Genomic DNA, 23,848 nt, shown 5'->3' with positions numbered 1-23,848 from the left:
ATTTAAATGAATAATAATTGACATTGTATGCTTATGTTGGAGTAATAATAGCATCACTATTATATTACTTGAAAGAAGAAACACTGGGTCAAGGAAAAAAGACAAAACAGCGGCAGACTTTGAAAATAATCCTTTACCTTTTTATGAAATGCCTGCTTTTCTCTTTAAAACATACCATAGAAAATACAATTACAGTGAAAGATATTAATCAAACACTTTCTTAAGCCCATATAAAATATAAATCAGATAAATACAGAATATTACAATAATTATAAGCCCATTCAAACAAAAGTATTATTAAAGGTCAAGGTATAATTTATTTGCTGATGAAAGTTTAAATTATGTTCAGGTTTGTCTACAGAGATGTTCCAACCGATGAAAATGAAAGATGAGTCATGAAAAAAGGTTAATGTTGTACCTTGAACTGACTTTGGAACTGGCAATCCTTTTACACTGAATAAACGAACATACAATATATATATTTAAAATATAATAACAAACAAAATGGGGCAGAAACATAATAAAATAATCAAGTATAATGTGAAAGTCAGATTGATATGGAATTTTCTTCTAGTAGTATCTGTTAACAATATTGCAATTATGGGATAATGGCTCAAAGGCACAGTTTTGGCATAAATGTGCAGTAAAATATTTATTTATATATGAAAAAACAGATTTTTATAATTTAAAAAACTCACTGGAATAAAAATGTTTAATACTTCATTTCCCATTACATAAAGAGAGGTAAGTCACACCGATAGACATTAGAAATTCTTAAACAAAAAGAGAATAAACCACGTCAAGCATGATTGTGTTCATAGCATAATGCACATTTGGTCCTCATATTGTCACAACTGGAAACACTTCAATATACCATATTATTGATTTTTCAGGAAGTGTTTAGGCTCATCTCGAGATAACAAAAAGGCACAGCATAGGATGGTTGCTTTGTGGTGGTGTGAATGGTGTGTTCATAGATTGTTCTGTGAAGACAATCAATGGCACTAGTGCAATCCTCAGTCAGTGTCTTGGTCTGACTTCCATTACTCTTCTTTTAAAAATCATTGTATTCCACACACACACACCACAACACACACACACACACACACACACACAACACACACACACACACACACACACTACACACACAACACACACACACACCCACACCCACACACAACACATCACACTAACAACCACACACACACACCACACACACACACACACACACACACACACACACACACACACACACACACACACTGCACAACTGCACTGTATATCGATGAGCCTCCTTTGCGCTCTCCTGTGCTTTGTGAACTGTAATTATTCCACAGTCACAGATTTGGCCAAGTTTCGGGGAAAGTCAACCTGCAAAAATAGAAAGCAGTTTGTTAGAGCTGATAACCTCAACCGTGATTGTGTTGAATCACATTACGTGCTGTTGCTGATTATTAACTAGAAAACATAAAGTTATCTTTTACGTTAAAGGTCCCCTATTATACTGTTCTTCATCAATATATTATAGTTCTCAGATATATACAAAGCATATCTCTGAAGGGTTTGGCTCAAAATACCAAACACATCATGCATTGTAGCATCCCATAAACCCCTCCGTTTCAGGCCTGTTTCAAAAGTGCTGATTCTCTGTCTGTTACTTTAGATGAAAATAAGGAGCCCCTCCCCACGCCCCTCTGAGAGATATCTGGTTAAAAAGAACACTATGGTGCTCTAGGAGGAGATTCAGGTGATAAGGTAAAACGTTATGACATCATAAAGTGGCCAAAATCTGACCAGCTCATTTTCAGAGAGGTTTTTATATAAATGGATCAGGACAGAAAGTGAGCGAATCTTTTTTCCTGAAACTTTCATCATCTCTTTACACAGAGTGGACACATGTTTATGTATAAAAGACATGGAAAAGTGGATTTTGCATCATAGGTGACCTTTAAAAGAAATTGACAAGCTAGAAAAGGTGGAGAACAAATGATGGTACAAAGGACAGATAAGCACAAATTATAAAAACACAATGTAAATATTGATGTCTGAGTCAAAGGCAAGTTCTTGTCCTCGTGATAAGAACTGATTACACATGTCAACTGTGTAAACTAGGGCTGTACCCGAATATCCGAATATTCATTCGTTGGAGTAGCCTACTATTCGGGTTTCAATTTCGTTATTCGGATATTTTTTTTTTTTCGTTTTTTCCGGCAGCCGCGTTGCACTGAAATATCCAATATCAACGTAAGAGCTTGTGCCTCTTCAGGGGTGCTAACACTTAACCATAAACGTTATCGTTTACTTTCTCCGTCTTTATATGACATGTAGAATTAGATATGACTTTTCTCCGTTAATCTCCGTCACGTTGTTTCCATAGCAATAACAACTTCCTGTCAACAGCGCTAACTGTCCTTCAAAATAAAAGCATGTCCATACAAAATAGGAAGCCAAGCCAAATTACACTTAAGAGTCAGACATACAACTGCAACGAAAGTAACAAACACAATGCAATATCCTTTTCAATTTCAAAAAACACAAATTGGGTTATATACATTAACAAATAACTATAAAATAACAATAGGCTACTGTAGAATAACAAAATGAATGCTGTAAATAAACCGAAATACACGTGTTGAAGCGGTTCGCTGCTGATTACGCACCCCACCCCCCAGCGCGGGCCGAATATCCGAATATTCGCTGCTGATTACTAGGCCTACCGAATATCCGGAGCCCGAAAAATGGTAATCGGGATAGCCCTAGTGTAAATTACGTCAAGACATTATCCCAAATGATGAGAGCAATGAAAGGTGAGAACGAGATTATCAGAATGTAAAACCAAACCTTCCATACATTTTAAAACAAAGACAAATCCAGCCATGGTAACAAACCTGGCATAACAATGTATACGCTGATATTCATAATTATTGCTAAATTAACAACATAAATCTGAAGAACACCTCATGTATCTGAACTACAGAGTTATCAAAGCCATTTGCAAATCAATAAAACAGAAGCACTTTTACAAAAAAGCCCTACATCTTTCATGTGCAATCATCGCTATAATTTTCACTGCATGGTATTGACATGTTACTAGTGACTGACCTTTTCAAAATTCACATGATAATGAACTAATTTGTCATTGTTTGTTTGATGATCCTTCATTTCTGGGGCTCAATTCAGTGATCACATTAGCATACAAACAATACGCTAGATAAAAAGCAACACTTTATTGCTCAAAACTAATGTTAAAGCAAGTTAAGGTGACTATTTTTCAAATTCAGCGTGATTTTTTTATGTAAAGCTTGAATAGAAAATTGTGTTGACCACTTACGTCATATCCTCGCAGCACGGCCAGGTGGAAGGACAGGAGCTGCAGGGGTATGACGGTGAGGATGCCCTGCAGACAGTCCACAGTTTGAGGCAACTCGAGGGTGTGGTAGGCATTCTTACAAATATCAGTGTCGTCCTTGCAGCAAAGGATGATGGGCCGACCCTGATGGAGAGAGAGTCAAGGTCAAGAATGTCAGTCAACTAATTTAGCTACCTTCAAAGCACTCAGAACAGTGAAATGTGTGTGCTTCAGTGCTTACGGGTTACAGTAATATGCGTTTTATCAGGACCTACCGATCTGGCAGTGACTTGTTCCAGAGCGTTCTGGCACTTTGTGTAGCAGGAGTCTTTCATTATGATCATGATGACCGGCATGTCTTTGTCGATAAGTGCCAGAGGGCCGTGCTTCAGCTCCCCGGCCAGGATGCCCTCCGAGTGCATGTAGGTGATCTCCTTGATTTTCTGCATGAGAGTGAAAAGAACACAACTATTTTAGAATGATATCCTGAACAATAACATACAGACACTTCAACTCTGCTATGCAATGCTGGAAAGGAACTAAGTACCATATTTGACTATTCTGACATATTTGTACTTTATACTTCTACATCTCAACATTTCAGGGGCAAATATTGTACTGTTTACATCACAACATGTATTTAACGTTCAATAGTTACTTCTTACAACACATTAAATGCTTGTATGCTATGATTAAGTACTGTACTACCCAACGTATTTTATCAAAGTACCTCAAATTGGAACATTTACAATCTACAATAATAGAATGCCATTCTGCATACTGAGTAATTACTTTGAGTACATCTAGCTGATAACACTTGTGTAACTCTACTTAAGAAACATTTGAAATGTAGTGTTTTCAACTGTAATGGAGAATTTAAAATAATTGATCTAAGTACTTCCAACAACTCTGCTGATGTGTAATCTGAGGTTTCTACTTTGCTTCATTATGTTAGTATAGGTAACTGCAGTATTTGTCTACTGTGGCATTCTCAACTCACCAGTGCCCCTTCGAGGCAGGTGGCGTAGTGGTAACCTCGGCCCATGACCAGAAGAGACTTCTGCTGATACAGTTCGTCAGCGATGGCCTTGATCTTTTTATCCAGAGCCAACACCTGCTTTATCAGGTCTGGAGGATTATGATGGGGAGATGGAAGTGTTATGGTAACAGTGAGATTAAGAGGACATGTTTTAAACAAACAATGCAGCATTTTATTAGCTTGATTTGTCAGTGTTGGTCAAACATGGTTCATCATCTGTCTGTCTACATTTCAAGTTCAAAATACACATATCATGTAAATTATGCAACAACTAAGTACCATATTTTACAATTCTGACATGTTTGTACTTTATACGTCTACACAGGGCCGTTTCTTCCTATGTGCGGACTATGCAGGGACATAGGGCCCCCGCGGCCACTAGGGGGCCCCCAAGCTGAAAGTATTTTTTTTTTTTTTATTCATCCGAAAAACAAAAAAAGTTTAATTCATACACACAAAGATGAACAAAATTAGTAGAAGTGGGAGTACTGAAGCATAGCTTGTGGAAAGTAGCCCTCCTGTGCATCATCCTAATACAGCGGCATTATTGCGTCAAAAACATATAGAAATTAAGGAGTACAAAAAAATAAAGAAAACAGGAGAAAAAATAAAATAAAAGTTAGGGCAGGAAAACAATAAATGCATACATATATACGAAAACTAGATATAGGGTCATTTTCTGCACATGTCAATAGCAGTTTCAACTATCTTTTTTTGAAAATTAAAATATATGCATAGGCACTTGGCAAATGAATAATAATAATAATAATAATAATAATAATAATAATAATATATGCATAATTGCATATAAACATTGTGAACACTTATTTTCAAGTGACTTTTTTTACATTCATATGTTCATGCTGTGGTTTGGAACTGCTTTTGAATGTTATTAGGCATTTTGTTATGGAAAATGTTGTGCATAATCAGTACTGTTTTAAGCTGTACTATGTCAACACATTTTAATAGATTGAGTTTTTTTAAATATGGGAGTTGTGTGTTCATATTTACCAACACCACAGACTATTCGTAATACTTTTTTTTGGGATGTTATTATTTTTTGTAGATTTGTTGAGTATGTATTTCCCCATATTTCGGAGCAGTATTAAAGGTAAGGGAGAAATAGACTCTTTATACGTTATAAAGAGTATATTTTATTCAAGAATATTCTTAGTATGATACAAAATACCTATTGTTTTTGACAGTTTAGTCTGTACATAATTTATATAGTGCTTCCAATTGAGTTTTTCGTCAACAAGCAGTCCTAAAAATGTACATGCACCAACTTTTTCTATCTCTGTATTGCAAATCTGTATAATGCAGTCATTTCTACTCTCAGACTTTGTATTGAATAACATGTCATTTGTTTTGGCCACATTAAGGGATAATTTATTAACTGCAAACCAGTTACATAGTATTTTTAATTCTGCATTCACAATTTTAACAAGATCGCCAAGATTATGATGGGAGCAGAGAATTCAAAGTTCAGGTTCAGCCTCAATATATTTGGGGAGAATTAAAATGAGCCGTCTTTATTTGTAGACAGCCAAGCCCCCTCCTGTGAGTGTTCGGTGAAGCATTATATGCTTACAAATCCAATGTAGGATATAAACACGACTAAACTGCAATGATAGCAAAGCTGTGGCTTGGGTTTTTGGGGTAATAAAGTCCAAATCATCGTTGGGCTGACAGCTGAGAAAATGCTGCATCTCTTGCATTTATTGACATAGAGGAGCCTTATTGTTTACCTTTTTAATATCATTTTTTGTCATTTTCAATTGCTTGGTTTTCGTGAAATTAGCCTGTTTTCCTATTAAAGTGTAACAGATTGATGCATCTCCACAGATCATCTTAAAGGCTTCGGAATCCCCCCCATTGTAGTTGAAAAACTGTCAAAACTAGGGCCCCGAACAGCATCTTGCATAGGGCCCCCAAAAAGCTAGAAACGGCCCTGCGTCTACATTTCAACATTTCAGTGGCAAATATTGGACTGTTTACTTCACAACATGTATTTAACACTAATAGTTACTAGTTACTTCTAACAACACATTAAATGCTTGTATGATACGATTAAGTACTGTCAACCCAGTATTTTGTAAAAGTACCTCAAATTGGCAGATTTACAAACTACTATAACAAAATGACATTCTGCATACCGAGTACTTAGTTTGAGTACATTTAACTGATAACACTTTTGTAAGTTAAGTAAAGTTACACAGTGTAACTCTACTTAATAAACATTTTAAATGTAGTATTTACATCATCTGTCTATCTGCAATTCAAGTTCATAATACACATATCATGTTAATAATCCAACACCTCTTTTAACATTAATATGTTGTTATCTATTCAGACTCTCTCTCTCGCCTCTCTACACTCGGATTTTGAGGGTGATATTATTTTTGAAAGTTACAAGATAAAAATGGTATTAAATAGATATTGCAATGCCATTGTTATGATGAATTATTTGTTGTGACATGTTGAGACTGTGAAGGCTTTGCGACATTAACATATTTATTTGGGACTGACCGGGTAGCATCTTGAGGCCGTTGATGATGTCCAGTCTTCGTTGCTGGAGGGAGAGCCTGTCCTCGCTCATCATCAGACCAAACATGACGAGGGCCACAAACTGACTGGTGTAGGCCTGAATCACATACACAACAGACACACATTCAACCCCAAGTCATGCTGAACATTGTGGCATATATAACAAATAACACGGAAATGTGTATATAATGCAGCATTTAAAGAGAGTTGTTGTTGCCAGATTCTGACAAAGGTTTCATAAACCAATGGGATGCATGTATAAATTATACCTTGGTGCTAGCCACTCCTATCTCCGGCCCAGCATTGATGTGGACTCCACAGTCTGTTTCTCTACAAATGGAGCTGCCCACAGTGTTGGTTACACCGACTGTCAGACCACCTTGACCCTTGCAGTATCGAAGTGCCATCAGGGTGTCTGCTGTTTCTCCTAAAGGAGCAGAGGGAATAAATACAGAAATGCTTTTAATGCAGAATTACAGAACTACAATGCCACTGTTTGGTTAAAACACAAAAAGATGAGAGAATTGTCAATCGATTTCAAATGACAAGACAGTTTCATGGTCAGATTTGTCTTAGAAGCAAAGTGACAGACATACAAATATTTTTATTTTTACCTGACTGGCTGATGAAGAAGCAAACGTCGTCTCTAAAGACTGGCGTGTTGCGGTCCAGGAAGTCGCTTGCCAGCTCCACCATGACAGACAGCTCCGTCAGCTCCTCCAGGATCTGTCTTGTCTGAAATCATCATCATATAATCATCATGCATCATCTTATTTTTTGTTGAACTTTTATTAGTGAATGATCGTTGTCACGCTTATCATCATTTTAGATTGTTCTACTCACAGCCACAGCAGCGTGGAAGCTAGTGCCGCAGCCAATCACAATGAGCCGCCTGCAGCGTTTTATTTCTTTCAGGTGATCCTTCAGCCCACCGAGGATCACTGGGGAAATGGATGGAAAGTTACATTAGTAAAATGTAAATAAGGGAAAATATATGCTTCACTCTCTGGTTACCCTCTTTCAAAGGATTCCACGTTCAAAGACCAATAAGAAGAAGGATATACTGCAGATCCTGCATCCTGAAGGAGTGCCTGCCAATATTGACAAAAGGGATCCGGGACCTGTAAATGTATTATGTTTACAAAAAGGCAGGGCGGGATGGCAAGATCTCTAGTCACCTGTGTTGGTGTCGAAACAAATCCGTCCTCTCATTGTGTTGAAGACTGACTCTGGCTGCTCAAAGATCTCCTTCTGCATGAAGGCATCAAAGTTACCTGCAAAAAAGGAGCACATATGTAATTCAAATGATCTGGTCACTCATTGTGACATAATGAGGGCATGCAGAATGTCCCCAAGAGACAAGACAGAAAACAGAGGCACATGGGAGGGTCTTTGCTGTTTTCCCTCTCAGCCAGTAGAGGGCGAGCAAGTATTGGTCTACAAATTAGAACGGGTCAGTAGCACTGCATGCATGTTGTCAGAGTACTGGAAGTAGAGAAAGTACTTTTCTGTATAAAAAAAGAATTGTTTTGTGTTTCTGCAGCGTTGGAGTGAACCGTCACTAATCTTTCCCTTACTTTTTGTCCCACCCTGTGTTATCAGGAAAGGTTATAAAATGTTGTGTCTCAGTTTTCTTGACGCAGGCTCGAGGCTGAAGGCATTGGGTTGTTTGGACTAGATAACCAAGATGAGGCGCACACCTCCTGCTGTGACAATGTTTCCTGGGTATGATTGAAGTTGGGAGGATAGATTCTTTAGGCTAAACAGTGTTTTGACACATCTGTTTCCTGTTATAAATGCATTCATTCACTCATGCAATCATTCAAGTCTTTGTGTCCGTTGTCTGACCTTTCATGATCTGTTGCAGCTCCATTTGCAGGGTCTGGATTGCCCTCACTGGATTCTCATTGACCTTCCGTTTCAACCTATGGATGGAGAGTTTCCCCTCGGAGACCACCGCCATGTCATCATCCTCCAGGTACAACACCTTGTTGGTGTGCTCAATGATGGCACTGTGACGAGAGAGAGAAGACCAATACATGAAGATGTCGTTTAGTCTAGTGATTATAAAGGGTCCTGAACTATCTTTCGTCATAAATACTTTATGGAAGAGAGAGACATGTGAGAATACACAACATATTATAATCACATGACAGATAAGAATTCAATGATTTGACTAATTGCATCAATATTAGTATCCCACCTGGCGTCAGAGGCAAAGTAATACTCCACAGCTCGGCCATCTCCCACTGAGTCGATGTCGCTGGAGCAGTCAGCACGATTATGGCTGTTCTTCTCCTGGACTCCCTCCTTGAAGAGAGCTACAAGGTCAAAAGACAGAGGTCAGAGGTTGCAGTGAATTTGAGTGACTAAAACAATCAAGATGTGCTCATCACTTGAATTCCTTCTCTCAACTTCTAAATAGGTTTGTCATGTCGTGAAATACAAAAAAGAGAAGAAAAGAGTAATGCTCTAATAGATGCGCTAATTTAATATGTTGTTTAAACAACTTAACTTTTTAAATAAGATTCGTAGTGAAATCAGTAATCATGTTAACTGAAGAATGTGGGACAAATCAAATTGAAAGGTTTTTTCCACCATTAAAAGGACACACCCCCCCTTGGACTTTGTACTCAGACTCTCGCTTGAACCCTCAAGCTATATTGAGTAGATAAGACAGTGAGGGGTTGTTGCAAATGTATAATTTTGTTATAATCGTTGACAGATTATTTTTGTAACAAGCCTATCTGAGAGATTACAAAAGAAACTCTGTCTTTAACTCTCTTAATTTCTGCTAACTCTAGGATTGAAACGACATTCTTTATGCAGTACCCACATGAGTTTTGAAAGGACCACTACCCTCTGACACTACACAAACAAATTACTGGCAACCTTTAAGGGAAATTGATTTCTAAGAAGGTTTTTAAACATAATTATTGCACAATGAATAACAGAGCTACAAAACATCTTGTACTACTTCTAAGTTAGCCAAAAGCGTCACTTGTGGTGTTTGTCAGCATACTTCCTGAAAAAAAAGTAAGAACAAATAAACTATACGCAGTCTTTCAAGGAGAAGGAAACGAGAACAATCTCCCTTGATAGGATACATGTTTTGGCGCTACTGTACAACGCTTCTTTCTGCAGACCTGTATAAATCTGAAGTTTTCATAAAAAGAACAAAACAAACTGACACGTCTCTCTGCAGCCAAAGCCTGATGTAACTCTCCATTTGGGCAATAAAGCAACACCACTGCCCAAAAGCTATTAAAAACACGTCAATGAGCCACACTGTTGAACTGGGATGTTCCTTCTTTACAATAAACACGGGCAGCGTAGTTTATTTGGAGTCGATTCCACATGCACCGTCCAGCTGGCTGAAAATAGTCCCCTACTAACATTTACTCCTCTTTGAGGTGGCTCTAAACAACACTGCCCAGCTGTTTTAGGAAATCGTTAACTCTCTTTAAAAAATAAATGAAAATAAATAATCACCAATTTCAAGACCAACAACTTCAGTAAGAATAAATGGGGCTGTGAGTTGAAAGGCAGCAGTCAGACAGTGTTGAGAAATAGCACAATGTGTCTTTGCCTGCTTTATCCTTTTAAAAACCAGACAATGTGAAAAGTGAATAAAGCAATGGTTTCTCTAATTTTTCAATCATATGAAGTGATACATTTAAGAATAGTGATAAAGTTATTCAGTTGTTTAAAAAAGGTTCCTTTTCGATGTAGTATTTCACAACTTCCTGTATGAGTGGTCGGTCTGGATTTAAGTCTATATGTTCTAATTATACTTATTTGCTGTGTAAGAAAATGTGTTTATTTCCAAATGTACTAAACCGATTATAAATGAAGTATGCTGATACATTTAGAAAACTCTCTCTACAGTATGTTTCTACCTATGTCTGTGTGTGAGCATTCAGAGATTTAGGGTGCATTGTAAGTGGATAAAAAGACAAATGGAGACAGGAACAGAGCTCACCATTGTTGTACTGGATGGGGATGTCTTCAGTTGACAGCTCATACTCGCTTCGCACACCAATGAGTAACGGACTTCCTCTCCTGTCAGGACAAGAATGAGGCAGGCAAAGAGGAAGATAGGTAGAGATGGAGAGTGAGAGAAAGAAGATGATTAGGGTTTTGCACATTCAGCACAACATCAGATACATACACTGTTGCATGGTGCTTTGTAAAAGTATGAATGATTTTAACCCGGACTTCCTATTGTGCTTTATTATTCAAACAAAACTGCTCCTCTTGATCACTACTGTTTTACCCTGATCCCTGACTTTGTCTTCCTTGTTACAGCCTTAGTTTTTGATCTTTCTTTACTCAATCCTAGGTTGCGTTTGTCCCAGTCTCAGACATCCCCCTACTTATTCCGGATCTCTTCTAAACGTCATAATCCCACACATAAGACAGGTAAACTGATCCTCAGTTCGTCTCTATCCTCTTGAATTTGCTCACATTTCCTGGACAGTCACTATACTTCCTCATTGACTCCATGTGGGCTTCTCCTATTGGCTGTGGAGGCAGAGAAGGTGTGACCAAATGGATTTAACAGGTGAAGGAGTAGGGCGTGACAAGACTAACTATGAAATAGATGGAACCCACGAACACACTTATAATTGTGACCAGAGTTCAAACAGTAAATCTTAACAACCCTCTTCATGGCGAGTAACTTATGACACAAATCCTTGAGAAACCCTGTCCAAAGAGCCTCTCCTTGTTTCTTGTCTTTCTACGTCTGGACCTCTCTATGATTTCTGCTCGGCTGTTCTCTGGGGCGCGGCAACACTGACGCAAGACCGTCGGTTGTTTTAATGGGTGTGGGGCTTGAATAGGGAAGGCTTGCAAACAGAAACATGTGGTCGCTATCCAATACAATATATTTCACCCTTAGGGAGGGAGTGACGGAAAGAAGAGACGCTGTGGGATGAAAGAAAATAAAGGAGTAAGAGAAAAACAGATGGAAAGAAAGAGAAAGGATGAACAATACATAGAGAGTTAAAGGAAGAGAAGCTGAGAAGAAGAGAGTGAAAGTTTTACAGGAAGATTAACGACAAAGGGTGGGGTGGTGACTAGCATCACTAGATAATTACAAACATTCCCTCATCCCTCCGTCCTGGGAGACAAAGCTGACTATTCAACATTTGAACCGCACAACATGCATTGTGTTAGCCAAAGCTGTGCAATACACTGATATCTTTGCTTCAGAAACTACAGGCAAACAATAGACAGATGAGATGCCAAAGTGTACTAAGCTGCAGGTGGGCCAAATAGCAGGTATCGGCACTGCTAGGCAACCTGCCCGCAGAAAACACGAGACCCACTTTCATCCTGTTGCCCTCTTTCCACTCTCACTCCCCGCCCCAGCGATCTGCCTTTCCCCTGATCCATGACTGCCCACTGAACCAGGAAAGGTATAAAGTAATGAAAAAATTATGTGAAGTGATTAACTATGAGTCTTTGTGGCAGGGTAATTTCCCGGCAGCAGAAACAGGAAACTCTTGAATCTCTCCGTTAATGAGTCACAGAGAGAAGCCTGCGTAGAGGCAGCAGTCCAGAGGCCAGAGGCCCAGGAGGGAGTTAAACCTCAGCTCTGCTGCCTGTCTCTGCCTGGGTCTTAAGATGCAGATTGTACTGACACATGCAGGCAGACGGGAACTAACACACATTCACACACACATACAGAAAACATTTCTACTGTCCATAATAATTAAGCAACACAGGTCCAGCTTCATAAACTAATGCCATGAAATGGATGTTGGCAAAGATAAGCCACAATGACTGAATCAAAATCTCCCACAATTCAAAATTGGGATTGCTTCAGAGTTGCAATAACAAGAATGACTCCTCTCCCATGAGTCTGGCTCTTTGTACACACACTGGACCAAATTGTTAAAAAGTGTGTGTGTGTGTGTGTGTGTGTGTGTGTGTGTGTGTGTGTGTGTGTGTGTGTGTGTGTGTGTGTGTGTGTGTGTGGTGTGTGTGTGTGTGTGTGTGTGGTACCAACCTGGTGCAAACTGCCTCTCTGGGGAAATGACGGCTTTTAAACACCAGAGCGAAGGCCCCCTCCTGAGACAAAAAGAGGCAGAGGAAACACAGCAGAGTTTACATTAGCTTCATGAAACACTGAAATACACCAACGTTGAAGAGCATGAAGAGAAACAGTTCTAAATATTAAAACAATGTAAAGGTAGTTGTGTTTTTCTGTTAACTTTGACTTTGAAGAGATACATTTTCGGGACACAAACAAATGTTTCTTTAGACCCTGTGGGGTTTGGCAGTGGTTTTGGGGGTGGGGGGCGTGAGTGTGGTAAGTAGTGGTGTACAGGGGGGGGGGGTGATTTGTATTAATCGAAATAAGACCTCGTTGTTTAACATCAGCTGTGTTTCGAAAGCAGTAACTGCAATGCTGCCTGCGGGGGTTTGGAGCAGAATTGGCTCAGCGTGTGTGCGGTGTTGAAATGGGGGGGGATAAGACGGGGAGATGAGGGGGAGGGGGTCGTGGTGCTGACGCTGTTGGTGGGTCGAACTGTCTGGTTCCCATTAGTGCAAATCCAAAATGGCTGATTTGGCCTCCTCTGTCCTACTGAGGAGAGAGAACCAACTCCGACCAAAAGTGTGAAGCTCTGGAGCATGAAAGTCACACGATGGAAAAGAGAGGCTCGCTCCATCTCACCCAAAAAACATCTGTCTCTATAAGTGATGATGTCACTCGAGATGACGTTGCTCGTGATGCTGTTACGGCGGTTGCTATAGAGACTGTTTTTGTGATGGTGTGCAGCGGTTTACTGGACAAGAAATTCAAGTTTACATTGTAAAATCAGTAAATTAGTTTGTGTTCGTGTGTGTCCTGGCAGTAGTGGAAGAAGTACTCAGATCCTTTAATTAAGTAAAGTAGAAATACCATCATCCAACAATGGTCTCTTACAGATATATGTGTTAAATGTTACTTTAGTAAAAGTACAGAAGAATTGTCATGAACATGCACTTAAGTATCAAAATTAAAAGTTCTTATGAAGCAGGATTGCTCCTTTAAAAAGGTTGTTGATTCTGTTTTTATCACTTAAGAAAAGTATGTATGCCAAAAGTGTACTTAAGTGCAAGTTTAGAATCAAATTGAGTTACACCCCTTCACTGCTGAGTGGCAGAAGAACACACTAGCAAACCTTGATATCTTGAAGTGACTTAACAACAAAAAAAGATTAGCATGCTAAATAGAAACTGTGCTTCTGTAAAGGTGAACACATGTTTGTGTGGCTTGGTAGCAGTCAGTGTTATGGTTATGAGTTGCTATGTGTGAGTTACTCACCAGCTGCTGAATGACCCTCTCTACAAGGGTGGAGAACCCGATGTCCTCATTCTCTCTGTTGTCGTAAACATATTTGATCAATTTCGGGATCACCTCTGTGTCCGTCTCCGACTCAAACTCATATCCTTTGTTGATCTGAGGAAAGTACAGATTATTTTAATTTACACAAAAACATAAATATACAGTCAGTCAAATTCCATCTGAATCTTTCATTGTTGTCACTTGTTATGGTGTAGGCCTGGATATAAAGAAACTATCAAACATCAATAATAGCTTAGAGTTTTAATGAGGAGATCCATACCTTTACATTCTGATGGAAAACTGATATTTTGTTCGAACTACAAAAATGTTGGCTTAGCATCCTAGTTACACTTGTGTTGGTGTCTGTTAGGATTGTTGTCTGCAAACTAGCTACTTCAATTTGTGGAAATGTTCTCAATTCACCAGTTGAGAGCATTTCCAAGAACTTTCATCAATATTTGATTTGCTAAATTAATTATATCTCATTCGTAATGTCAGCAACAAAGCTATTCTATTTTTAAAAGATTTGTTCAGCTATTAATAACTCAATTGTTTCTGCCCATCAACAAAAGTATTGCTAGGCAACATTATTTTGTTTATTCAACCAGGTTTGACTTTTATAATGCGGCAACGAGTCAATACTTAATGAATTATTAATACTGAATACAGTTGTCTCAGCTGACATCTGGGGTTATTTAAAACAAAACAAAACAAGGATGTTTTATAGATCAGCTGAATACAAATAGTTGATAATATACAGCCACACATACTTGTCTAACCTGTACACAGACCAACATGCCAAACATTGTCACATGGTATAATCTTGTTAAAACTTTAATGACACTGCATTGAATTGAAGCTTGTTTTGACAAAAGAAATTCCTGATGATTAAGTAACTTACCAGGTAGGCCTTCAGCTCTTTGTAGTTGGTGATGATGCCGTTGTGGATGACGACAAACTCTAAGAAAAGTAAGTGAGAGCAAACAGTTCAGCAAAAGGTGTGACAGGGCAAAGACCGGTAAAGTGACAGTTAGACAACTTCGGATGATAAGTTAAATGACATGTAAACAAAAGTTGATCGATGACAAATACAATGTATCGGTTAACCCCACTGATATGCAAACGCAAGTTAACAGTGCTTCTCCTTTATTTTAATATTCACTGACTCTTTGGACTTCAATAAGAACACATACCATGATCCAAAGTCAAGATACATTATTGACACACCTATGATAAAAAGATGGATGTAGCCATCATTAAAACATAAATCGTTTGAGGGTTTGTTTAATTAGCGTTTCTAGCATCTTGGCCTTTAGTTTGAATGATCAGTCAAGATGTATAAGCTATTATTACTGGATGCCAATCAAGTGATTCAAAACGTGATCTGTATGTAAGCATGCATGAAAGTACATTATATCATATTACCGTTTTCCTTGTCAGAACGATGAGGGTGGCTGTTAACCTCGCTCGGCTCTCCGTGTGTGGCCCAGCGAGTGTGAGCGATGCCAAAGTGTGTGAACAGCTTCTCATCCAGGTCAAGTAAGTCTTTCTCTGAACAAACAAAACACAACACATCCCTTCACTGACATGAACAGACTGCAGTGCCCTTCAATGACGGAAAAATGCAAAGCAAGATATTCAAAGTAGGGGGAACGTAGTATTTCAAAACCCTTTTTAAATGGTACGCAGATAATATTATGGGTATATCAAATTGGAAATACTGAGCAATCACATTTCATGAGAAATCTGAATCAAAGGTGAATGAACCCACTGCAAAGCTCTTCATCCAGGGCCTTCACCTTCCCCGTCTTCTTGATCAAGCAGATGGTGTTTTGGTTTGGGCCATCCACAGCAACACCTGCAAACAGACAGGAGGGGGGTTTAGTTGATTCATAGTGCGGTAAGAAAAGCACTTAGCATTACGATTCAAAGTGTACTCAAGTGTGATTTTGGGTGAAAGCTAATGCTTTTATAGAAAGGGGATAGATAGGTTATGAATAGTGAGATAGGATTTAACATGGTAGTAAGTGGTATTACTTATTGTGCTTTTAAATTGGGGTTTTCTATTGTTGTATATTGTTTTTGAATCGTGTATGACAGTTTTTCAGTCTGTGGCTATAAGTAGGGTTTTATTTTCCCTATCGGTTTTGTCTAAATGTATTTATGCTGCTTTTTATATATTTATTGATGTACATCCCTTTGGTCAACTCTGTTGTTTTTAAATGTGCTATATCAATAAAGTTGGATTGGATTGTGAGCGTGTGTCTGTGTGCGTGCTGCCATAATATTAAGTTGAACCTAATATAACCTAATAATATTGCTTTCAACTAACCTCATACAGTTATGTGACATCTGTTGACATATCTAAATAAAGTAAACGTTTCAGTTTTTTCAGTGTGTGTGTATGACGCGATTCTAACAGCCATGAAAGGAGCTTTAGTTATGCGGCATCATCTTAAACAAATAAGATGAACAAACACAAGGTGTGGATGTGTTTGAACACAATCAAATGTCCGGGTGGCAGGAGGCTCGGGGTGTTTCTCAAGGTCGAGGAGGCTTGTTTGGTGGCTCACACAGTGATTCTGCGCCACTCGATGCTTAAAATAGTGGCTCTGGAGCAGCTTTACTCGACATTGAGAAACGGCCTCTGAGTTAGATGTTACTGAACATTTCTAAGGAGTAGTGGTAGCTAAAATATTTTATACCAAAAGTTTCGAAGACACTTCACCTGTTGTACCTGTGTTGCTACCTTTCTTTCAAGATCATTAGGATTGTGTATTTGCATGAAATGTAGAAATATGTGAAGTAGAATCTGATTCAAATAATCAATGTGTGCTTCTTTCCTCTCAGTGTTCATCAAGTATATGAGACTATATATTTTTACTGCTATAGTAACGTGAATAGTGTTTACTCCAAATCATTATACAGGCAGATTGTGCTTCTGAATTAGCAAAGATTTCATTTTTTTAAGACATGACACACAGGTGCTACCAAGGAGTACTGTCTATAAGCTTTTGTGCATGCGGATGTGTGTGTGTGTGTGTGTGTGTGTGTGTGGCAACACGGGTCAGCCGAGTGTCTTACCTGCTGAATCGTACCCTCTGTACTCCAGTCTCTGCAGTCCCTTCACCAGCGTCTCAAATATCTCCTTTCTGGTGCGAGGCACTTGGTAATTCAGGTAGGCAAAGATCCCTTTGAGAGAGGGAGAAAGAGAGACAGAACTTAAACCCTCTGAAGCCATAGGCAGAGTTTACAGGGCTGCAAACAACGGCATCTTTTGAGTTCATTATAAAGACATTTAGGTTAAATTCACAATGTATTTATCTGAACAAAAAGCTGCAATAAGTTGTGAGATGACACCAATATCCACTAAGATAAGATTTAGGAAAAACACTACTGATCAAGGATTCCAGCTGTGTTACTTTTTATAGTCAATATTTATTCACCAAAAACGTTTAAGCTTGGGAAGGACAAGAACTGGCTGCATAGGGGAAGCATGAATGGCATCTCATTTTATTGAATTACATGAGTTAGTCAAGCTGATGCATCATTATATTCAATGAAACAACTGTGTCCACAGCATGGACACAGTATGAGACGTGTGTGTGTGTGTGTGTGTGTGTGTGTGTGTGTGTGTGTGTGTGTGTGTGTGTGTGTGTGTGTGTGTGTGTGTGTGTGTGTGTGTGTGTGTGTGTGTGTGTGTGTGTGTCAGGGAATGTTCCGGGCAGCTCTGCTCCCTCAGCACACAGCTGGCCATTGACGGCCGCACATTGCGCGCAGTGTTGGAGCAGCCAGGTAGGCAGGCTGCTGTTCACTCCCTCGGCCTTGGCCTCTTCCTTGCAGATCAGGAGAGGGCGACGTGCTGTTAAAGATTTACTTTGGGCTGTAAACTGCTGGAAAGTATATCCAAGTGTGCAATACCGCTGATGGTTCGACTTAAGGTTCTGGAGGCTGGATGTAAACCGCTGTTCAGTAACGCCACATCATAACCTCATACCTCACTTCTGTGCGTTTGACAGTAACTGGAATGACCTGCTTGTCAAAAATACTGACACGTCGCAGCTGCGTTCTGAAAAACCCACACGTGAATAAACAGCTAGAGCACTTATCCCGCTATTTCAGCTCAGAAATAGTTTTAAAAGATTATGATAAACACAAGAGAACAGTTGTATCATATGATAACGTTGGGAATTCCTCGCTTTTAACGCATTGCATCGGTCTAACTTGGCAGAGCAAGAGACTGTCAGGAAATGTTGGTGTGTAAAGAATTTCAAAGTCACTTCCAACAAGTTTTCTATAAAGTCGATTAAAAAAGGACACTTACCACACATGACTCAAACTTTGGTTTTGTTGCTGGACACCTTTATGTGAGAAAAGGACTTGTAGTTTCCCGATGTAATGATGTTTCTGCCTCTGCCGTGTTAAATCCAGAGTTAGTGCACTCCCGACTCAGTTCATTTAAATGGTGTTTGCGGCCCCGCCTCCTTTGACAACTCCCTCTTCTGTCAGGGCCGTGGCTGCTGAACAGGTATTCACAAACCTCACCTGTCACATACTATAGGGGCCTATTAACTATTGATGACGATAACATAATGAGTTTGATTGCCAATCAATACTTTTTGTAAACGTTTGATAAAGGTTTGGTCCAACCCCTTAGTAAATTAATGGAACATCACATTCTAAATGAAAGGCATCTTAAAGATGAGGGACAGCTATTTATTTGTAATGTTATTATAGTCTTTTTAAAATAGTTCTCTATCTATCTATGTATTTTTATTTTACCTTTATGTATGCACCACGACACCAAGTCAAATTCCTCGTACGTGCCAACCTACCTGGTAATAAACCCGTTTCTGATTCTGATCTGCTTTGCAAATTCTTGACATGTGTGACTGTTAACTCAGTTATCTTTGATTTCCCTAAACATATTTCTGGCAAACTTGTTGAGCCCGCTTGCTTCATGTTTCTTTTAAGAAATGATCTGAATAAAAGTAACTATTGAGGTTTTAAATCTGGTGAATACATATAGCAGTATAATATTTCTTTAGGAATGTAATAAATGTATTACAGACTAGAGTAAGGAATCTATTTATATCCTTGTATTGTTGCTAAGTTACATGTAAGTGTGCTGTACATTGCATGTAATGTGTAAGTAGTTACTAAAGAATGAGTGAAGAACAAATAAGGAACTAAGAGCTTATTGACACAAGTTCCTGAATAACTGCATCCAGGGGAGTTGAATACAAATTCGGTGGCTTATGAGTAGTGCTGCGTACCGGTACGCCGAACCGGTACTGGACTTGTAAAAAGTTTCGGTTCAAATCCGGTTAAAACCGGAACGTCGGGAACCGGTACTTGGACTCGCAAAAAAACTAGCACTTACGTTTATTCTGGTGTCTGTGGTTATTTAAACATTCCCTGATAAACGTTATTCAGCGTCAATACATGAGTGCTAATCCCAGTGTGCTCAGTGTACAACATCACATGTCATTTCACCTTCGATTCACGGTTTGAAAACGTAGCATTTCGCCACATGCTAATGCTAACCGGAAGTGAAGAATTTTCAGAATAAAAGTATTAAGTTAATAGTGTGAATTTCCGTTTTTTTCAGAATAAAACTGATTTAAATTAAATAGTGTATTTAATTCAAAATTACGCCATATCAACATTGATTTTAATTTCTAACAGTAGGCCTATGTATGTACATCACTATGTATGTAGTATGTACTGTATAATGTATACATGTAGAGTTGTAGAAAAGACATGGTGTACAGACAGTACAGTACACTTTGACTGTACAGTCAGTCACTACAGTGTAGCCTATACTGTATAGTAGGTGTGTAACAGTGTAATGCGTATAGTCTACTCTACACTCTACCTTTCAGCAACGTTTTAGGGATTTAGGCTCAGTCAGCTCAGGGACTGTTTTGGTTACTTTAGTTTGGTAAATGAAATAAATGTTTGAACTTTGTAGTAGTTTACTGTAGTTGCTGTCATAAGTCATTTGTAGACTAAGTGGCAAAAAGTGTTTTTTTTACATTTGTACTTTGTAGAGAAATGTAGACACAAGTTGGAAGGGACCACAATAAACCTCACGAGTTTGAATTTGAGTTGATTATGAGTTAATTTTCAATTGATAATTAGCTCACAATAAGTTCACTTTAGTTACTCACACAACTTGACACAAGCCATGGGTTCAGGTCCGGACTTATAAGTCCGGACCTGAACCTGAACCTCTGGACTTGAGTCCGGACCTGAACCTGAATGTGAGTCCAGGTACGCAGCACTACTTATGAGTATGGTGTGCATTGTCAGGTGACTTTGTCATTCCCCCCCCCCCCCCCTGCAGATATGGTTAGATGCCAGATAATTCAGTTTATGAATTTCACATATTTCCACCTAAACTGATGGATGATTTGATGCCGGGGGAAATTTGATACAACTATCAAACTACAACGTATTCCCTCTAAAAGCCTAAAAGCCTCCTGGACTCTGGAACACGGGTTTCTTTAATAGGCTGTGCAGTTTGATTAAAAGCTCACATCTTATTAAAATATCTGTTTCTATTGAGTATTGAAAGAATACCAGTTTTATAATCCAAAGTGTCAGGTTCACCTATATGTAACAGCAGCAATAACATATATCAATGTTACACAACGCAAACATTAAACAAATAAACAAACTACTGATTTGACAATAAAGCAGGGTTATTAATTACTTATAAGAGATATCATTCGTCAAATTTCTTCAGCACTTAAGTTGTATTACCAGGTCACTGAACTAACAGTCCCATCAAAAACATCTTTCCAGCTCCAAAGTCATGCACTCACTGAAACCTTTCAACATTTGTATCCTGGTGACTCCTACTGCTTATGGTTTTCCTGTGCGAAGGCAGGGTTGCCAACTCTCACGCATCTGGCGTGTGACACACGCTTTCACTCTCAATGTCACGCTCTCACGCTGCCCAAACTATTCTCACGCCAAAAACAAGATGAACCGGCGATCGTTTTTGGTTGGTTAATTACAATCTTGAGTTGACAGCTGCTCAAGCTGTCGATCCGCTCCCTCCCCGCCCCCACCACTCTTAACAACGTTAACAGACAGCAGAGCAGTGGGAGCTGACACGTATTGCGCATGCGCAGATCTAAGATCCAGTAGAAATTATAACAAAGTAAAAGTCTGCTGCTTATCGTTCTACTCGGCCAAAATAGAGTCAAAGAGTATATGAGAGTGAGAGTGTGTTCATTAATATATTTGGCGGTTTGGAGTAAGTCTGTAGATTTGTGTGTGTGTGTTTCATGTATAGGACTCTCACGATAATTAATTTTGTTGGATACATTTTCACGGAAATTATTGCGATTAACGATAATATTATCGGCACCGTTGTATGACCATTTTAGACCACTGACCTAATGATAATATATAATAATAATTCAAAGTACATCCTTTCAAACTGCTAGTCACATCCTCATGTAAATGGCAATTTATCGAGTTCATTTTTATTTATCGTACGATAAGTCAATTAATTGCTTATCGCGACAGGCACACAATAAAACAATGGAAACAAACATGTGTTTGACTTTCATTAGTGAATGAAACTGTGTGCCCTTTATAGTCTGTGTCCAATATTGTGTATTCGTATATATTGTATATATAATATAACCTATATATGCTAAGGTCCCGCTGTTTACACGATAGCAGTCATTTAGTGCGCATATGTGTAATTAAACCCATGATATCAAAATCTCACTCCAGCCAGGTACCCAAAGTTGGCAACCCTGGCGAAGGTCATGCCAGCACTCAGATCTGTTCCCAGGCAACAATTAAAGCAATAAGGTATGATGGAAAGTAATTAACTTGAACAGGTTATAAAGATGAATTGCCCTATTCAAAACACAGATACGGGGGCAAATGTACTTATGAAAGCTTTAGCGCAAGTTCAATAAGGAAGACCTAACATGAGTCACTTACATGTCACTCTATTGCTCCCTTCCACCCTCATTAAATACGAGGGCGTCACCCCTCAGCAGCCAATTGCTGCACAGGTTAAATTCCTTAAATACCTGCTCTTCCTCCCTGTCAGTTGTCATTTCAGGTGACTACACGCAACCCGCCTCCACCCCTCTCGCCTCCCGTCTCCTCCAGGACAAAGCTAAACCTTCCTTCTTCAGACCGGTCTCACCTACTCATCACCACCACCAGTGTCTAGACCCCGGGGATTTCATCGGAGCGGTTCTTTCCCTCCTGAATGATTATCCTGCAAACCGGGGCCTAATCGCCAAACACCATTCCATTCTCCTTTTGTATTATCATGGCAATCATTTCATTCATATGACGTGTAAACAATAAATATGTATTCCTTACATCACGTCTCTTCGGTTTGAACTATAGATGAACTTCAGTTTGATTAACCATTTAAACCGCATTTCAACTATAGGCATATTCTAAAAAGTGTCAGTGAGAGTCAGAGATGCTACTTATCACAGTTGGATGGGCTACGCTACAGCATTCATTGAGTGGATAGAAGGAGACAGGCGTCTGCTGTCTTCTCCCTACTGAAGCAGGCAGAAGGCAGGAAGACCGATAAAAAGAAAGTGACAAAACCAGATTCAGAGAAGCATGAAATGAGCGCTTGTGTGTTTCTCTTTGACCACATCATGTCCACTAGCTGTCCACGTCTCTGCTCCAGGAAGGTATTACTGTCTAGCCAGCACACGCCTCACCTCGCTCAGTCCAGACCACATCAGCCCATATGTAAATATGTGATCAGGATAAAATGACAAAAAGGATGGACCATTTAGCAAATTACCTATTGCTTCAGTCTGTATACCTAACACCTACATTTTCCCATTTGGCTGTTTTTCATGCTGTATATGAAAACTATTAAAGCTAGGGGTGGAAACCTTCTGTAAAAAAACATATTTTGGTATATTTGTTGAAATCCTCTTTAAATCGTTAATGGTCTGCATTTATACAGAGCTTTTCCATTCTTTGTGACACATCACATCACTTTTACACATTCAGGTCAGCATTTAGCCGACCACACACATTCATACAGAGGCAGAGGCTGACATACACACACTGTTAGCCCCGCCATCAGGAGCTATTTGGGGTTAAGTGTCTTGCCTTAGTGTAAATTACACTTTACATCCTGACAGCATTCAATAAATCCATTGCTCTGACAAAGAAATACAAAAATCTTGTATAAATTGCTTGGCATGACTTTAGTCAAATTACTTCTCATTGCGTGTGACCAGAGTCTTTCACAGACTTGGAAGCTATGGGTACAAACGATAGCTTTTAGAATTGTATTGGTCAATTATAATTGACCTAAACAATTCAGTGATAATTTGACGTTTGCTTTAAGAGGGAGGCCTACAAATATTGGCTGTTATAGCTTAACTTTCTCACTAGATTGAGCAACAATTGTAGCCAGTGCTGCTAGCTGCTTTCATTGGGAAAGGGATGGTTGGATTCTTTTAAATTCTACCATACTCGTTATAGTTTCTCAAAATTAACAACTAAAGATTTAAGGAAAGCTTTTAATCAGGTGTGTGGAGGATGTGCGTGAGTT

At 39.0% G+C, this 23,848-nt stretch overlaps 1 protein-coding gene across 2 annotated transcripts; it reads right to left on the bottom strand.

The window, feature by feature from the left end:
* Positions 1–114: 114 nt before the first annotated feature.
* Positions 115–18,879, bottom strand: gfpt2 (glutamine-fructose-6-phosphate transaminase 2). 2 transcript variants are annotated; one of them, XR_004570476.1, is made up of 20 exons: positions 18,599–18,879; positions 17,359–17,466; positions 16,046–16,132; positions 15,700–15,825; positions 15,176–15,234; positions 14,254–14,388; positions 12,952–13,013; positions 10,918–10,997; positions 9,139–9,256; positions 8,784–8,947; positions 8,114–8,209; positions 7,779–7,876; positions 7,550–7,670; positions 7,205–7,362; positions 6,918–7,032; positions 4,350–4,477; positions 3,625–3,792; positions 3,332–3,493; positions 1,211–1,371; positions 115–1,139 (listed from the first exon to the last, which is right to left on the bottom strand). XR_004570476.1 is itself a non-coding variant. In XM_034231050.1 (19 exons), the coding sequence occupies exons 1-19, from the start codon at positions 18,603–18,605 to the stop codon at positions 1,327–1,329; spliced, it is 2,037 nt and encodes a 678-aa protein (XP_034086941.1). In that variant the 5' UTR covers positions 18,606–18,879; the 3' UTR covers positions 1,180–1,326. The 2 variants fall into 2 exon arrangements, 1 of the variants encoding a protein (XP_034086941.1); XM_034231050.1 differs by lacking the exon at positions 115–1,139 and having other exon boundaries at positions 1,180–1,371.
* Positions 18,880–23,848: the final 4,969 nt, after the last annotated feature.

This window comes from Gymnodraco acuticeps, unplaced genomic scaffold (assembly GCF_902827175.1).
Source record: "Gymnodraco acuticeps unplaced genomic scaffold, fGymAcu1.1, whole genome shotgun sequence".
Taxonomy (NCBI): domain Eukaryota; kingdom Metazoa; phylum Chordata; class Actinopteri; order Perciformes; family Bathydraconidae; genus Gymnodraco; species Gymnodraco acuticeps.
The sequence above is the reverse complement of the archived record's forward strand: the minus strand, read 5'-3'. Positions and strand labels throughout refer to the sequence as shown.